This window comes from Epargyreus clarus, unplaced genomic scaffold (assembly GCF_041222505.1).
Source record: "Epargyreus clarus isolate Ecla_fem2 unplaced genomic scaffold, WU_Ecla_fem_2.2 ptg000035l, whole genome shotgun sequence".
NCBI classification, from domain to species: Eukaryota; Metazoa; Arthropoda; class Insecta; order Lepidoptera; family Hesperiidae; genus Epargyreus; species Epargyreus clarus.
Window position 1 is genome coordinate 10,009,506 of NW_027332240.1, and position 18,995 is coordinate 10,028,500.

Sequence of the window (18,995 nt, forward strand, 5' to 3'; positions counted from 1 at the left end):
CCATGTTACAAAACAAAATTTGTGCTCCGACAATCTCAGTTACGAGCTTTTATATGTACAAGATGTTGAGAAAACTTCGATAGCGTGATTCAGATACATATAACGCCATCTATTAACGAGGTGCGGGAAGTCACCACCCTTATCTTTTTTATGAGCAGTAACCGAGGAGACACATGTATTTTTTTATAATTTTGAGGTAGAAAACATACGTGGTAAGTGCTAAAAGACATTTTTCAAATATATTAATAGGATTGAACTCCTACTTGATCTAAAATAAAAGGCAGATTAATAATTACTTTTATAAATTTTATTCATCGAATATACTTAAATCTAATTAAATATCACATTCTTATAAATGATATGTTATACATTTTGTTTCGATACAATACATTATTAACTTATACCTACGTTCAAAATAATGCGAATTTAGAAGCGTTAAGCGATTTATTTAAATTTTAACAGACTTTTAATAATCAAAACTCCATCCAAGTTGAATCATTCGATTTTGAAAATATCGCGGGCATGCAAGTTTACATACATACATACATACATATATACATACATACATACATACACACATACATACACACATACATACATACACACATATATACATACATACATGGTGGTCAAATACAGAACCTCCTTTTTAATACCATCATTAAAAAAAACTTACATCGAAAAACCTCCGTAGGTCGTAGTAGCCTCTGTAGCAGTTACATTTTAAATAAAGTGAAGTTTATACTTTTATACTTTTAATAAATAATTAAATAAAATTTCACTTACAAAACTGTTGTCCAGTTACATGTTGAACAAAAATATAAATAAAACTATAGATAATTAATTTTCTAATTCAGATCTAATTACAGCGGTTCAAAAACTTCGCATAATTGTATAATAGTTTAATACCTACCAAAACCACATATTTCTTCATAAAAATAATAATGTGTACACTTTATGTCTCAAATCGCTAAACGCTTCCTCCTTTAAAAGCTTTCGTTCGCTGACATCCTTAAACCTACAAACGGCAAGATCTAGAATCACAGTTTGACGTTACCCTGTACAATATCATCGTACAATTTCTGAGTCAATGGTACAATTGTACCAGATTTCTGATCTAAGAAATACAGAGGATCTGTATGGAGATTCAGCTGGTAGCCCTGTTCGACCAGTTCCTTCTTCTTGAGCTTGAAGGTGGCGGTCAGGGGAGGTTCAGGGAGTATCCTGAAGAAGAGAGGTCTGGAGTACGCTGGGAGGGAGGTGTGGAGGCCTTTGGATAGCGCTGCGAGGTCTACCTTCCTCTCAGGGTCTGCTATCGCTGCCATTCCAGCTTTGCCTTCTACATTTGGTATCTGAAATTGTATTAGTATGAATTAATAGTATCTTATGTTACTTTGCAGAAATCCCGTTGTAATAATAATAATTATATATATTTTTACTCACGGACACTCCATAAACTACGGTGTCCTTCAGTCCAATCAAATTACTGATAACGCCTTCCACTTCCGCAGTAGAGACATTTTCTCCACGCCATCTGAAATAAAAATGAAACATATTTTAAATCCATATAATTGGAGGAAGAACCATGAAGGAAGCTACTTCAGATAAATTTCTAATATTTATTAAAAAAAGGGTTTCTTTGCAAAACTTTGTCATAATAATTTTCAGATACTTTTTATGATAATAGAAATAGCAAACGGGCTTGTACTCCTACTAATGATAATTTATGCTACCTACGATCATAGGTAATCAACCCCAGATAAAATGAGAGCCCTAAGAGCAACTACAGATGCGTTGCTCAGATGCTCGCCCCTCGGGAGTAAGCTGAAACGCCTCGAATGAGTATTTCTCCCTCTCGACACCCTTTAAACCAAAACATTGAATATTGTTGTCATTACCCTGATGCCTCTGGAGTCGAATCACAAATGGTTCTACCACCTTCAACCTTTATAGTACTCCAAACTCCACATCAAATATTAATTTATTATGTGTGTTAAGTGTCTAAACTAACCTAAACGTGTCACCAGTACGATCCTTAAAGTAGAAGTATCCAAAGTGATCCATGACGAGTATATCTCCAGTATTGAAGTAGCAATCGCCTTGCACCCGTACATTCCTCACCATCTTCTTCTCTGAAGCAGTTCTGTCGGCATACCCAGCGAACGTCAGGATTGCCTTCTTAGCGTCTATCTTGCCGAGAAGAAGCCCTAGTGACATAAACAATAGTACTTAAATGTAGCAGCATGGAACTGGTTTCGGTGAAGAAAAGCGTGAAGAATGTGAGATCTGCAAGTTTTCCTAAAAGTTCTCAAATATATGTCAAGGTTTTTAACTACAAACTAGTGGACGACGGCCTAAGCTTTTCGATTTTATTAAACAGAAGTTTTAAACGATCATGCAGGTCTGGTATTAGTTAACTGCCATCCAAAGATATCTAAAAGCAACAGGGAATAGCCTAAAATACTCGTAATGACAAATTCTTCGGTAGGAAAAATGCTTCAAAAAAGTAAATCATCTGAGACAAATAGACCACAACAACATTACACTTGTGTGCACGTTACTAGTGTAGTGTAGTGTAGTGTAGTATTAGCCTATTTATATAGGCTTAACAGAGAAATATATATCCAGTAGTAAAACGATACTACTGTTTAGGTTTACTGTTCCTATGTCCTTTTTTTTTCTTTTCGAGGGGGAAACCTTCAAAAGGTACCCGACGATGTAAGAGCGACGCCGGGTTATGTGGGATTTTTACCGCACTAAAATCCCCCCGGTGGCCGTCGTCAGCGCTTGTTGGAGAACTCCGGGATCTCCAACGGAACACAACCGGAGTCCTCCGAGCGCGATGCCCGGATCGGGCTCTGCCCTGGGGGAACATTCGCTCCACAACATCTGGTGATTACGACGGTATGCGACCACACATACCGCCGTCCTTCCCGAGGTCGCTTACTGGACGGTTCAAACTCCCACTCTTAGCCCGCAACCTCGAAAGCCCTCTTTTAGTCGCCTCTTACGACAGGCAGGGGATACCGTAGCCCTATTCTAGTCCCGGAACTACAGGGACAACTGTTCTTATGTCCTACACATGTTCTTGCAAATAAATACATTTGAATTTCAATTTGAATTTGCTAATGGATAGATAAGTGTACGAGGAAGAATAAATTTTCACTTACCTGGCTCAAAAGGCCCGCAGTTTATGCATCTTCCATTTTCATCTCTTAGAATGTCACCTGTGATCTCATCACATCTGTAAAGGAACAACAATCAAAATATTATTTAACGACAGATAAAATAATCAAAAACCAAAGAGTTTGTAATATGACTTACTTGACGAGGCAAAGTGGATATACTGACGCGACGAGGCGACTTAGGAAACCAATGGCTCCAACCTTAGAGTCAAGATTGACTGAAAAAGAAAGAAAATTTATAAACTGTCCTTATCCTTATTTATAACAAAATTTGTGGTTCAGATCTGGAGACATTATTGTCACACGTGCCTCAATATTTATATACGAGTAATATAGAAGTAAGAAACCAGCATACTCTACGTGATGGTTAGTGGCCATTGCTGTGGACATCTGTAAGCAACCCCAAGTAAGATTATAGTATAGTAGTAGTAGTAGTAGTAGTAGTAGTATAGTCCTTATGTTTTACGTATACTTCTCAGGAAACCCTTTAATTCAAAAACCATACCATGGGGATTGGAGGTGCATGAAATATGCTTGATCCGTCATCTTGGGGCGTCATCCATATTGGAGAATATCATCACTAGACTAACCAATAATCATGTTTTTGTTATTTCAAACTAAACGTGTATGCAAAAATTCAGCTCAATCGATTAATTAGCTTAAAATTCAGTTTCAAGATTTAACCATCTGTGGCAACTTTCCACTACTCGTCGCAAGATTGCGCCACGAGTATTCTGAATCACGCTATCGAAGTTTTCTAAATATCTTGCATATATACAAGTTCCGAACTGAGACTGTCGGACTCCCCGGGCATGATCTCCCTTTGCCAAACCTCATATACATAAAAACTAAACATACACGTTAAATAATAGCTTCCAATGAAAAGTGACAAAACTAACATCTTACCTAATACCTAAGGATAATGAAGACTTACCAAGGTTACTGTTCCCTTCAGTAGCTCCGTAAAACTCCAGAACTCTCTCGATGCCGAATCTTTGGACAAACTCTGACCAGATCTGAGGCCTCAACCCATTGCCAATCATGATCTTCACCTGATGGGCTTGGTCATTTGGACCGGGCGGTATGGAGAGGAGATACCGACAGATTTCACCAATGTATTGAGCAGCCTGGAAATAAAGTTTAATTCAATAAAAATACTACATTCGAATCGTGATCCATCACTGTTCACTGTAGCTCCTAGAAGTTTATAAGTATAAACTCTAAACTAAGACACTAAAATATAATTAAGAAATCACTTGCCACCAGTCCACTTAAAAGTACAAATAAAAAGTTAAGTAACTGAAAACATCATTAAGTTATAGTCACTTATCATCATCTTATCAACTCATTATTAGTGTCCTAGGTACGGGACATGGGTCTACGTATAATGAGAAGGATTTACGCCAAACATGGACATTTAAGACCAGCGCCATATAGAACAGGTTTTGCCTTAAAGGAATCAATAATAATAGCGTTGTGACTCCTAAGAAATTAGATTGTCGTCTCATATGTAAGTCATAGTATTCAGTCATGTCAGCTGGCATCCATACCCTCTCACCGAAACTCATAACTGATCCTATCAATGTGGCGATGGTACCCGATCGAAGCAAACTGGCATTACTTAAAATCATAAGAGTAAACCAACTAACCGTACACCCATGCTTCGCGGCATCACTCCAATAGTTAGAAGCGGAGAACTTCTTCCTGAGTACCACGGTGCAACCGACCACGAGGCACTGACCAGCGCCGAGCACGCCACCAGCTGTATGGTGGAGTGGCAACGGATCATACAGCACGTCGGATGTGGAGAGGTTAGCTGCTGTGTACACGCCGAGGGGAATGAGGAGGTATCTGGAAGAAGAGTAACAAATAAATGAAGATGAAGAGGATTAAATAATAATAAGTTTTTACATATTGAAATATCAAGTGCATATGCAGTCCACCTTAAAACGAAACTACTTCGCGGTATACATAGGTGTGGCAGTGGTATCTTTTGACGGTGAACTCATGCATTTGGCGTTTTCTTTGGTGTTTCAAATGGCCATAGGCGGTGGTACTTTCGATTAGCCCGTCTGCTTCATCGTTTAGGTATAACTATAAAATTAAAGGTGGTAAAAGCTAGGTACTCTGGAACTACCGCCATACCTGATAATAGTAGTTTAAAAATGCTATTTTCCGCTTTTAAGGATGTCGTAAAAGTAACCTCAGGTAAGAATCTGATCTTATCTGGGATTAATTACAGATGTCCATGGACCATAGCCACTTACCATCAAGTAGACAGCCGGCTCGTTTGCTATTCTTGATATTATTGTTCAACCTTTTAGACCATACAAACCTTTCATTAATTGACTTACCTAATATTGGTAATAATAGCAGCCTTAGGGAACCCAGTGGTACCGCTAGTGTAGATATACATCAACGTGTCCCTCGGTTTCGCGGGTTCGATGTCCGTGACCGGCGTTGTGGGCATTTCGTTCAGCTCCGTCGCAAGCGGTGCGGTGTCGTGGAGGATGGGGGAGCTCCTCTCTGGAGAGTTGAACTGGAAGAGCGGCATGTCCCGTATCTCGTTCTGGATTGCTTTTATTGCTGGAAAGAGATTTTGGCTTGTAAAATACGTAAGTTTATATATTTTTTTTTCATACATCCATTAGTTTTTTAAAATCCGCTGCTGGACATAGGTTTCCATTTTTTTCATGCATCCAATAGCCTTTTAAAGTCAAGGCCTTTCTTAATTGACGCCACTCCAACCGGTCCCGTGCCCCCTGAATCCAGCAGTTTCCCGCCGTCATCTTCAGACCGTCGGTTCACTTGGTGGAGGGATAGCCACTAACAACATTTTATAAGTGAACATTTTTTTGTAAAAGTTCCAGTAGCCACTCTCAGTCCTAAATTCACACATATATCAAGTCATAAGGTAATTAGTTTTCCACCAAGGTAGCCAAGTGCAAATTGGCAGGCGTCTCACACCTTCGTAAACTTTTTTTTAAGTATCAGACGTGTAATTTTATTCACGAAATAAGTCACATAACCTTGACACAATCATAGTTGTGCGCGCACCTGGGATTAGAACCTCGGACCTACCAATTGAGAGGCCACCAAACCACTAGAGGCTATCACTGCTTCTGTATCAGATTTACTAAACATATTCGCAATTTCAACAACAGCATACTTATCTTTATTTTTAATAAACTCAATCTTATCGGGCATAGTAAACGAGATATGTGTGTATGGGTGTTTGTAATAAACAGATAAACACAACAAAACAATATAGTATGTGTATACGAGAAATCTTTCGCCACTACTGATTAAAGTTACTTTTTATAAAATGTAAGCAAACGAGCATGCAGTCCACCTGATGGTGTATGCTCACTACCTATGGATATATATAATCCCAACCATATAGGATTGAAATCTTCAGATTAAGTTGAAGGTGAAAGAACACTTTGTGGTTCGACTCCAGCGGCACCACTGTCGCACTTATTTCCAAATAACAGCAGTGTTAAGTGCTGCTGTCTTCTTGTAGTAAGGAAGACATACATATTCTCTTTTCTTATCCGTGGCGTTCCATCTTAGTCTTCAGGGATAACAACGCATCTGACGCCAATCTCAGGCATCTTCTCTAATCTAAAGTTGATTTCAGATATCTATAGACGGCAATAGCCACCATCGTACCGCATTTTGACTACTTCAATAATAAAAAAAATAACATCTCACCATCAGTCATCTCATCTCCGAAGATGACAGCTTTGCAGCCAGCGATCCTCAGGCAGTGAATCAGCTGGTCCCCCCTCAGGTTGGTGTTCACTAGCGCGGTGGTGACCCTGAGTTTGGCCAGGCCGAGCCAGATGAAGACATACTCCGGTTGGGTCTCCATGAAGAGCGCGATCACCTCACCACTCTTGAAGCCTTGGTGCTTGAAGTACCAGGCTATGCGGTTGCTGAACTCGTCGCCCTGGAAAAGATACATTTCGTTTACTGTCCCACTACTGGGCACGGGTCTCCTCTCAGAGTATAGATTAGTAAAGATACTTCGCCGCCTTGAAATTGAATGAAGCCGCAAATGGCTTATTATATAGTAAGTTCTTTTTTTGAATTCTTGACAAATAAAAACATTTTTAGAGAAAATTTACGAATAAATAACTAATACTGCGTAATTTTCATGATAATTAAATAATTTATAATAATAATTTCAAATATCTTAGGGACATTTTAGCACGGAGACGTGGCAAAATTTTTTTACGCAACTGTTTCAATTCTCAAAACTGGGTACATTTTCTTGTTAGGAGTGAGTAATCTTTACTAATCTATGTCTCAGAGTGAGGTTTTGGTTCTAGTCCACCGCACTTGCCAAGTGCGGATTGATACTTACACTTTTTATTTCTTAGGCGTGCAGTATACCTCACGATGGTTTCCTTTGACTTTTAAGTATGTTAAAATAAATTTCAAAGGCGCTCATATTTTTTACCATTTCAGATTTGCGGAAGTCAAAGGGCTACAGTGGCTACTTCCAATAATACGAACTTTTGTTTAAAATAAAAAATTGGTCAATACCTATTTCTAACAGTAATTTAATTATTACTAATAAATTATCATAATTAAATCAATTTACATTAAAGGACAATGTTAAATTAAATCTGCATTGAATTAACGCAAGTCATTAAAATTATTTATGTCAATGAAAGTCATACATTAACATTTTTTACTATTCAAAAAATTTTCAAAATTAACATATACAGTAGTGTTGTGAAATACTATTTTTAAAGTACACTGGTATTTTTTTATAATATAGGGGGTAGAAGAGCATCCACCTGATGAGAGTCCACCTGATGGTAAGTGGCTACTGCCGCCCATGGACATCTGTAATCAACACCAGATAGGATAAGATATGCCTATCTGAGGTCGACCACAGATGCGCCGCTACCCCTGAGGACTACGCTGGAATGCCTCGGAAAAGTATGCCTCTCTTACCACACAATTACAATACAAGGTGGTAACTCCAGAGTGAAATTGAAGGTCGTAGAACTCTTTGTGGTTCGACACCTATTTCTGACGAATAATAGCAATGTTAAGCGCTGCTGTGTTCTGTTTGTGTAATCAGGGGTAGCGGCGCATCCGTGGCCTTACTCAGCTAGGAATATCTAATCCTATCTGGTGTTGATTACAGATGTCCATGGGCGGCTGTACCCACTTACCATCAAGTAAACTGCATGCTCGTCTGCCACTGCTAAATGATGAAAAAATAAAATAAAAAGAAACCACGAAAGCTTCCACCACCTGCAAGACTTAACATCAGCTGATAAAACAAGGCTTACCTCTTTAAACGTCAGCGACCTGTCCCCCATGACAAAGGCCTTCTTCTCAGGGTATCTCTTAGCAATCTCCGCCCACCTGGTCACCACGGAGACCCCACGACGCTCCCACAGCCACATCTTGATTATCATCGTCACCAACACCCTGAAGCCTCTGGAAATCAAAATACCATCAAAAACATAACTTGTGAAAAAACCAAGTCTCGCAAATCAGTTCTTCTATCGTCAAAAGTTGTGAGATATATGTAATACCAAGTCGGTTAATATTTAGTCCCTACTTAAGGGACCTTCTGTTTCATTTATTGCGTAAATAGCTAATCTAACAACATCTTATGGGACCATATCAATATAAAATAAATGTTTTAAATAAATGGATCGTCTTGGCTATCGTACTAGAGACAAGGATTTGTAATCAAATCCTCTTACATAATTACGTATGCTTCTCCGAATTCAGGGTTACACATTATATGTACAATTTGAAGTAATACAACGTCTTCAATTTAGCGGAGGGTAATGTTTTTCAACGTTTATTTGTACGAGTATGAGTCATTCTTTGACACGCCCTAAAACCCAGACGGCTCGACGGTTTTTATTTTATGAAGTATTGTTGGCTTTATCTTAATCGTGGGAGTAATGTAAGTAAGTAGGTTTATTGTTGTTATAATATTTTTGTGGTTAATTAGTATCGTATAGAATTGGCGACAATCGAACTGATAAATGGTAAACGCGCGATCGTCGCCCATGGACATCTTTAATCAAACCCAAAGTTGGGAATAGAGTCAATCTTAGATAGGTCATAATCGAGTTTCTACTTAATTATGTGGCTAAACTCACTTAAAATGGCCGGCATATTGTCAGATAGACAATTTAATCATTTTCACTTCAATTTTATACAATACTTGTTAAAAAAGTATATAAAATAGTTCATAATCTGTTATCAACCCAAAATAATTTTGGACTCTGTCTAAGGGCGCAAACAGATGCGTTTCCTCTCCTGAAGACTAAATTGGAACGCCTCGGAAAAGTATGTCTCCCTTACCACACCCTTCTAATCAGAACACAACAACGCTTAACACGAGTGTTATTAGGCAGAAAACAGTGTAGCGGTGGTATCGTAGTAGAACTACAAAGGTTTCTATAATAATATTCAGGTATATATGACGCCGTATAACTTTATGGACTTGACCTTCCTACTAGAGGGGCACAAGGTCCACAAGGTCCACAATAGCTCGACAATGGCCTAATCTGTAACGTCCGGTGCACTACGCGTGGAAAATTCGGGAACAACGTACATCATAAGACTGATTGAATGGACAATTTGTAGTTTTTATGAAGGAAACGTATGTTACATTACATTGTACTTTTTATTGGTTGTATTACGAAGGGTCACAGGCCATTTAGACTGTGACAGTCCACCGCGTTGATTGCGAATCCTTTGAAAGTGCTACAGCTCTCTATGGTTCGACGCCGGTGACACTAACGCCATACCCGCTTCTGCCTAATAACATCAGTGTTCAACGCTGCTTTATCTGGTTTGAAGGTTTTAAGGAGGACATACTTTTCCGTGTCATTCCAGGTTAGCTCAACACTGCTGTTATTAGGCAAAATAGGTGTGTCGATGGTGCCACCGAACAACCGAACCGAACGAGTTGTACCACAGAGGGTTTTACCACCTATATTTAAAACGTCTTCTATAATTGTCTCCTTTACCCTTTAGTGCGCTATTGGGTAACAATCCTAAGTGATAGATGATATAATTAATAGTATTGTTATGATACACGTCGTGACTGTTATAACACCGTCACGTACGATGTAGACGAACGACGTGATTAAACAATAGTCGTTGCTTCCGCCTTACGACATCATAAGACAAATTAGCAATAGTTTTAAAGGTAGCTATGGAAGTACACGAGATCCGTACTTTCGTACGAAAATTCGTCCGAAAGTTCATCAAAAGTTTCGGGGCATTCCTCGGTACACGGTCTGTTTCGGACAGACTCGACTGAAGTTTTTCGAGTAATACTTACTACATGTACTACAACTTTTGATAAGCGATAACGCTTAGTATCTTGAATATATTTTCATTTTTTTTTTGTCAAATACATTGTATATCTACATCTACAGTAATATTATGAAGAGGAAAGATTTGTATGTCTCTATGTTTGTAATGAATAAACTCAAAAACTACTAGACCGATTTAATTTTTTTTATACTTATCTATGTACACTACGTAGGAAGTTGTAGGAAATAAATTATTCGTTACATCGAGGTGCGCAACTTCGTCCCATACCACTCTCTAACACGCGAAAAGTAAAATAATTCGACGCAAAAAATACTCATAATATAACCAATTTCAAACGAAAAATTCGCAAAGTCTGACACCAATACAATTTATCTGTATCGATTTGATTCGGGTCATTGAAACATCTCTAGAGATAATGTTATTACACGCCTGTCTCGAGAGAACGGTGTATGATTGATCTGATAAACCACAGACAATGTAAACAAATAGACTGCTAAATTATCTGTGTCGTTATAATTTAATTATATGTGATATATGTAGTTTTAGATATGAAGGTGGTAGGACTCTATGTGGTTCCACTCCGGCGGTGCAACCACCACACGTATTTCTATCTAATAACAGCAGTGTTAAGCGCTGTTTCGAAGGGAGTGGTAAGGGAGACATACTTTTCTGAGACATTCGAGATTAGTCTTCTGGAGTAGCAGCTCATCTGTGGCTGACCTTAGGTAATAATCTTATCTTATCTGGGGTTGATTACAGATGTACATAGGCGGCAGTAACCTCTTACCATCAGGTGAACTGCATGTTCGTCTGCTACTAATACCTATCTTTAGTTTAATTTATTCTAGGTCTGTCTGTAGGGACCATTATCCCTAGGGCTCCTTTACAAGGTTGTCCAAACTGACCTTTGGACGGAACGCAGAGTATTGTGCAATGCCAATCATCCAATGATCTCAACACCTCGCTAATGGAACCATCCGGCGTTTATTGGCTTCGAATTTATGGAGTCTTGCCCCACTTGCGTCCCCTAGCGGGCAATTTGTGAGTTATATGATGCTTACATTTCCTACAATCTATCTATATATGTATATATATAAGAGTAAGCTTCATACATATGTCTGTGCTCTATATTTGTAATCGATTAGTTTTTAGATTTTCAATAGATCGAGTATATTTGCCAAAGTATGTAGTTAGAACTGAGAATAAATATGTGTGTTGATATTGCAAAAAAACAGAACAACTTAATTGAATGCAATAAATAAAAAATATCCATAGTCTAAATCTTGACTTAATAGTTACATACTAGCAGTACCCGCGGCTTCGCCTGCTTTTTGTTCAATCATAATTAAATCTGAATAGTGTAGCTTTCTGATTGTAAAAAGATTTTCATGATCGCTTCAGTTTTTCCGATTCTTAAGATTAGCCCTTACAAACAAACAAACAAAGTAACAATATACTTTAGGTACCTCATTATAATATGAGTATAGATATTTATAGAGTTATCAAAAGATCATAGATATTTTTTCTAAAATTGCATGTCGCGTATGCGGAACGAAGAATTTCTGTCTGAACGAGATAAAATCAAAGCTGAACGTATTTTTATGTAGTTTATACCAATGGTTGGAGTGATTCTCGGGGAAGATTTTAGTTTACAATTATTAAGATTTTGTTACTATGTACTACGACAAAAATGTTGACATTTATCTCATACCACCCGAGCTAATGTTAGTTACCGTACTCCTCCGAAACGGCTTTACCGATTTTAACCAAATTTTATGTGCATATTCAGTAGGTCTGAAAATCGGCTACTATCTATTTTGCATACCCTTAAGTGATAAGGGTTATTCACCCTTAACATTTTTTTATTTATATGGCAACACAACGTATGCCGGGTCAGCTAGTAATATATAGTTTCTTAACAGCTTCTCTTCTCTAAGCACATGTGTTCATTTAAAATGTATGGACATATTTTCGTTCGTTTCTATTTATAACAATTTTGTTGTAACAGCTGCTATACTAATTCTAACGGGACGGAAAGATATACCTACTATATTTTTCTACAGCGATTTTTAATGCCCATAATCGTATCAAGCGTCATTACGTCTAAATATAACCAGAAGATTTAGCTTCTTTCATAAATAATAGAGTAATTAACTTGAAATTGAAACTGAAAGTGGTAGAAATATCCATGATTCGGTTTTGGTGCCAATTCCGTTGCAACCATTTCTGTCGGATAATAGTTAAGTTCTTAACTTAATGTTCTAGTTTGAAGGGTAAGGGTAAGACAAAAATACATGACGATGTGTTCATTCGAGATTTAGTCCTCAAGAAAATTCATATACCTGTGACCAACTGCAGATAATACATATAACTACTTTTTGATGTCGATAAGAATTTTCAAATGACTATAGATAGTGACCACGGCGAGCTGCAAGCTCATTTGCCACTTTACTTAAAAAAATGCAATGGAATTAGCCTTGAATTTCAGTTACAAGCTGACCAATGTCTAGCAAATTAGAATCATAATACCAGGGCAACATAAAACCGCAGCTGAAGCAAAGAGGTCGCGGTATCGGACTACCAGTACTTAGGGTTGACCACTGTATTATAATGTATTGTCAGGAGTGCTAGTAAGAGGAAGAAACTTTAATTGTCAAATTCCGGTATTAACTAAAAGTGGGCGTATAAAAGGGCACTGTAGATTGTCTACTGGGTAGTTATTTTCCGATTTTTGTAAAGAACGTTACTCTGCCGGTTTTCTTGCTCATTTGCGTTTAATTATGTTTCTGTTAATTTATTTTGAAAAGTTAATGTTCTCTTATAAGAAGTTGGTTTTTTAAATAATTTCCTGAGGATATTCCTAACAGTATTGTATTTACTTTATTTCGGGCTTACATACTGTTGAAAAATACATTGTACGAGTAGGAAAGTAGTACAAAAAAATAAGTTTTTTTTTTTTAATTGAGACTTTTTTCTTTATGTCCTTCAAATAACTCTACACTAGTGTTATAAGACAGAAATATATGTTACGATTCTGTCGTAGTCGTTTACAAAGAACTTTTTGTAAATCATTTAAAGCGTATTCTGAAAATGATTATTCATCGTCGACCACACAGGTTATAGATATAGATGAATAGGTTTTTTCACCGTCATAATAAGTACTTATTCAATAATTTCTAATATGCACATAACTTAAAAAATGAGGATTCGAACCTCGACCACCGACGAAAGCCCAAGTATCAACCACAAGGCTATTGCTTGATAAATAAGTATTAAAATCCATAATTTTGCCAACCCTAAGTATTCACATCTAACCGCACTCATCGCGCCCTGGTACGTAAACAGAGCAAAGTCCGGTATTGTTCGTTCATTGCGATACAAACCGACAAATTGACATCTATATATACATGCAGATTCAGTCTCAAATGTCTTCATTTCATCCGGAGAAAGTAAACACGCTGTGCCTTTCACTTCATTCAACTGTCAAACTAAGATTTGATGCATATTTTGTTTCAAATCTGTAATTATTATTTTAAATTTGCATTTTTTATAATTAGTAAATGGAGTAGCAGATGAATGAGATGATCAAACCTGAACACAGCAGCGCTTAACACTGCGGTTATTAAGATAAAATAGGTGTGGCGGCGCTACCACTGTTTTGTTTTAATACTGGTTTATCGAGCTGTGCCAAATATCTAGTCTATGGTAGTTACCGGGTCTAAACTGTTATGCCTTATGAAAGTTATCCGGTATCCACACCCATCCACTAAAACGCTAGAAATAGGTGTGGCGATGACACATCCTTAGTCGTACCATATTTATTTTACCACCTTTCAATTACTGTTTTGTTCTGATTTGAAGAGTGTGGCAACGGAGACATATTTTTTCGAGGCATTCCAGCTTAGGCTTCTGGGATGGCGGCGCTTCTTTGGCCGACCTCAAGTAGAAATCTCATCTTATCCGATGATTATAGACGTCCATGGGTGACAGTAGCCGCTTACCACCAGGTGGACATGCTGGTCTACTACTCCTATATTATAAAAATATCTACTAATTGTGTACGAAAATAAAATTCTACGCACATCATATCCCGATAAAACGTCTTCCTCCAGATATATAGCCATTGGTATCTATTGCCCGTGATGAGATACGTTCCCAGTATAGCTATGAGGGCCATCAGAACCTTGGAATCCCTCGCCAGCCATGATAGTGCAGTACAAGCGGTGATGACTGTCGCGAAGATCGCCCCCTTCCGACGCTCCGCTTCTTCGAAACGAACGCCTGCTTTTTCTGTCATCCTGGTACTTTTATTTCACTTGGCGCATAGTTTGTGGGACCTGTTAAGAAGAAATAAAATTAATTAAAGTGTTTGAACTACATTACAAGGAGATGTTTCGAAAGAGAAAGAGGAAACAATCTCCGTACTAAAATAAAAAAAACCTATATTTTTTCTAAACACGATCGCCAGAAAAAGCATATTTAAACTTGATTTCAAGAGTTCTATTATATGTGCACTTAATCCGTAGTTCCATTCGAAAATTGGGCCATTATATATTACTAACCACGTACGTCTGTCTAATATTCATTTAATTTTATTTGAGAGTTGTTTCAGCGCAAGATGACTTAAATTCAAATTTGGACTGATCCGAATATTAACTGTTCAACTTAAATTTACAAAATTCGTAATACATAATAGGGTAGTCTACCAATCAATTCGCGAAGATAGCTTTAATATTTATGAAAAGTCTATATAGATAAAATAACCGTAACCGGGTATCAATTACATAATTTACATAATCTATGTACAAAATAACTAACAGTTGACCTCTCGGGCGCTAGGTTAAGGTCACATACCGATACGGTAATAGAAAGTTATAAAAAGATAATAAATAATTAATCAATTCAAAATAAATGTACGTAATTGACATAAAATATCAATTTAGATTCGTTAACTAGGTATAGAGTTATTTCGAAAACTACTTGCTTTCATTTATGTTTATAGGAAGAGCTATTTTTGCCGTCCTAATTCTATGAAGGGCGTCAAATTTGATAAAACTCACCCTAAAACCATTCGCAAACGAAAATCCTGAATCTATTACTGTAGAAAGTTCTATGTTCCAAATTAGAACCAACTATTGTTGTAGTAAATCCGAAAGAGATTACTTATTAATACAGAAATAAAAGAATAAATCTATAAAAAAAAGATTTAGCAACGCATTCCTTTAATGCAATGCAGTTATTATTTGAAGTAACTACGAGTATATAGGTAGTAGGTAATACAGCATGCAATGTATTTTTAATATAGCTCTTAATTTATATTAAGTAAGTGTTAACGCAATTTACATCTGCGATGACATTTATAACGATACACTACCATGTAAAATTGTTTTATAGATCTATTCATTAATAATAATCATTATAATCCGCATATGGGCAACCAGTGGCCCGCGGCAAGTTTTATGGGGCGGCAAAATTGCATAAACGTAATATTGTGGATTGAGGTACGGAACTTATTACAGAATAAATATTGCTTTTCTGTCTGTCGATATAGAACTCGTTGTATATAAAAAAATAGTGGGCGGCAAAGGATTTTTTTGTTAATAAATTTTCTAAAAGCTCAGACGTACACGACACATTCTATACTCGGATACATACTCAGATACATTCTTCTTACTAGAAAACCTACACGCCTGAGAGTCAAAGAAAAACATTTTTTTTTTTTTAAAAAGTTGCTTGAAGTCTATCAATCTGCACTTTGTTATCACGATGGTCTACCTTTCTCACTCTAAAAGACCCGTGCCAAATGGGACAGTATTTGGTTCACGAGGACAATACTCTCTATTATACCTATATTTATATTTTGGGTATAGAATTAACTCTTTGTGTTTACTTTGTTGACACATCTTATAACAGCAGTGTTTTTTTATAATATAGAAGTAGCTGACGGACATGCAGTCCACCTGACGGTAAATGGCTACTGCCCCTGCAAATCTGCAATAAACCCCAGACAAGACCAGATTCCCACCCGATGTTGGCCACAGATACGCTGCCACTCCTAAGGACTAAAATAGAATGCATCAGAAAATTATGGCTCCCATGCCTTGCCTTCAAACTAGAACAAAGCATCGCTTGACAATTAATAGGCAATAGATGTGGCGGTAGTGCCGCCAGAGTCGAACCACAGACGGATCTACCACCTTTGAAATAATTCTAATTTCATAACTGATTAATACCATTCAAATAGCATAAGAAAGCAGACCTCAGACTTTGCAACGCATCTTAATTTGAACCTAAGCCTCCTCTTGTATTTGGGGTCAAAACTTCAGGAAGTCAAACGCATCTACCTAAAGTAAAACTATATTTACACAGTTAATTTCCATGTGCAGTAGCGCCCAGTAAATACCAAATGCATCGCCAGTAATTATTCTACATAATAACATGACATCAATTCACTACAATCCCGACTAATAAAGGCAGTTTTGTTAATAAAAACTTTTAATTGGCCACAATGATCTGAGAATATACCAAACTTTTAAAAATACCCATAAAAGTAACTGTATAACTGTTTTCTTACCTTACGTTGAAACGAATAACGAAAAACAAAACAACTATAAATACTTTACAAACAAAAACACAACAGTTATTTTGATTCGCAAACACATACGCGACCGATAACTGGTTCCGACCGACTGACTCGTTATCTGAATAAAGTGATTGGGTGCTATAGAGAGTGATTAAAAACGTATAACGTTATTGTGTAACGTCGTTATAATATAACGGTTATAATATATTTACTTTGAATTAAATAATGATGTCTTCTAGCACACCTATTTGAAGAACAAATTGATTTGGGAGGGTAATTACAATATTTTGGGGATAAAATATAATTAATGATAGTTAAAAAATATTTCTAATTTGATTGAGTGATCGTATGAAGCTACTTAAAAACATCAAACTAATAAATTAACAAATAAAATTATTTTCATTATATTAATTATTTCACATTATATTATTGAAACTAAAGTTATTAATAATTTTATTGGATTAAATTAAATAATAAAAAAGAGATGACATGTTACACATGTAACAAAACACATTAAAAATAAAAACACAATTCATTGTTAATAATAGTACCTTTATTTTATCTTCATATTTTATACTTAAATATATTAACGTCAGATAACGTATAACGTTACGTTATTTGATCATTAATTACATCACTATATCCAGTTATGTCTCCCCACTATTTCATTCATACCGGTCATCGGCGTAAGAGTACAACACTACAACAATTAAAAACCAACCTTATGGATCACAGTTACAACACATTTTCCATTGTATTATATCAGTAACAATGTAAGCAGCTAATTTGATTATCATATAGTATTGGTCCATACTCCATATGCAAATTTAGATCTAGTGAAATGATTATACATAAACTTGTTATGTCTCAATGTACCGAGTTCGATTCCCGGCCGGGCAGACATGTAATAAATTAATATGGATTTTTATTTTAGTTACACGATATCTCAGTGTCTAGAAGAAAAGTCATAAAAAATTGACAAAATATTTTCTACTTTAGTAAGATTTTTTTACTATGAAATCATGAATATATCCAATATTTGTCTAACAATAATCGAAATTTGACAGTTTCTCTGTATATATTGTCAAATGTCGATCTTCGGTAGGCAAAACATTGGATGGATTGGTTATTAACAATATACAATATCTCATAATTATTCCATTCATTCTACGTCGTATCTCATAATTATTCTTCATAACTACGTTGTTGAACTTTATATGCCCTACATAAGATAAACAAGTTCGAAGGTGGTAGAACCCTTTGTGGTTCGACTCCGGCGGCACCACCGCCACACCTATTTCTACCTAATAACAGCAGTGTTAGGCGCTGCTGTGTTCCGTTTTGAAGGGTGTGGTAAGGGAGACAGACTTTTCCGAGGCGTTCCAGCTTAGTCCTCAGGGGTAGCGGCGCATCTGTGGCCGACCTTAGGTAGGAATATCTAATCCTATCTGAGGTTGTTTACAGATGTCCATGGGCGGCAGTAGTCACTTACCATCAGGTGGACTGCATGCTCGTCTGCTACTCCTATATTGTAAAAAAAAAACAAATAAATGTCTCAAAGAAGTTGGGTCACAACGGTAAATGACTGTTACCACTTAAATAACAATTTACGTCCCTAAAGCCCTTGTTTCGTTCCCATTAGCGCCAAACAAGCCAGACTCATAAATCATTTCATCATTTGGATGTCATCATCCTCGACCAAGAGTTTTAAGGGAATTACGTCTTATTACGAGTAGCTTTTGTGCAGCTTCGAACTGTATAATTTCATCTCATTCTCTCGCAGGATAAATTCTCTTGATGTATATGTTTGTCTCTTTTTGTCGTTTCATTGAATTTCTAAACACAACTGTACTAAAGAAGTTTTCAATACAAAAAGCTTTTTAACTGCTGCTTGT

The 18,995-nt window shown here is 36.8% G+C and overlaps 1 protein-coding gene across 2 annotated transcripts; it reads right to left on the minus strand.

The window, feature by feature from the left end:
• Positions 1–744: 744 nt before the first annotated feature.
• Positions 745–17,206, minus strand: Fatp3 (Fatty acid transport protein 3). 2 transcript variants are annotated; one of them, XM_073091925.1, is made up of 12 exons: positions 17,092–17,206; positions 14,600–14,857; positions 8,498–8,648; positions 6,900–7,137; positions 5,540–5,771; positions 4,835–5,036; positions 4,120–4,312; positions 3,325–3,403; positions 3,171–3,244; positions 2,012–2,207; positions 1,444–1,534; positions 745–1,352 (listed from the first exon to the last, which is right to left on the minus strand). In XM_073091925.1, exons 2-12 carry the CDS (start codon positions 14,812–14,814, stop codon positions 1,041–1,043), a joined length of 1,983 nt encoding a protein of 660 aa, XP_072948026.1. In that variant the 5' UTR covers positions 14,815–14,857; positions 17,092–17,206; the 3' UTR covers positions 745–1,040. The 2 variants fall into 2 exon arrangements, with proteins under 2 accessions (XP_072948026.1, XP_072948025.1); XM_073091924.1 differs by having other exon boundaries at positions 746–1,352; positions 14,600–14,854.
• Positions 17,207–18,995: the final 1,789 nt, after the last annotated feature.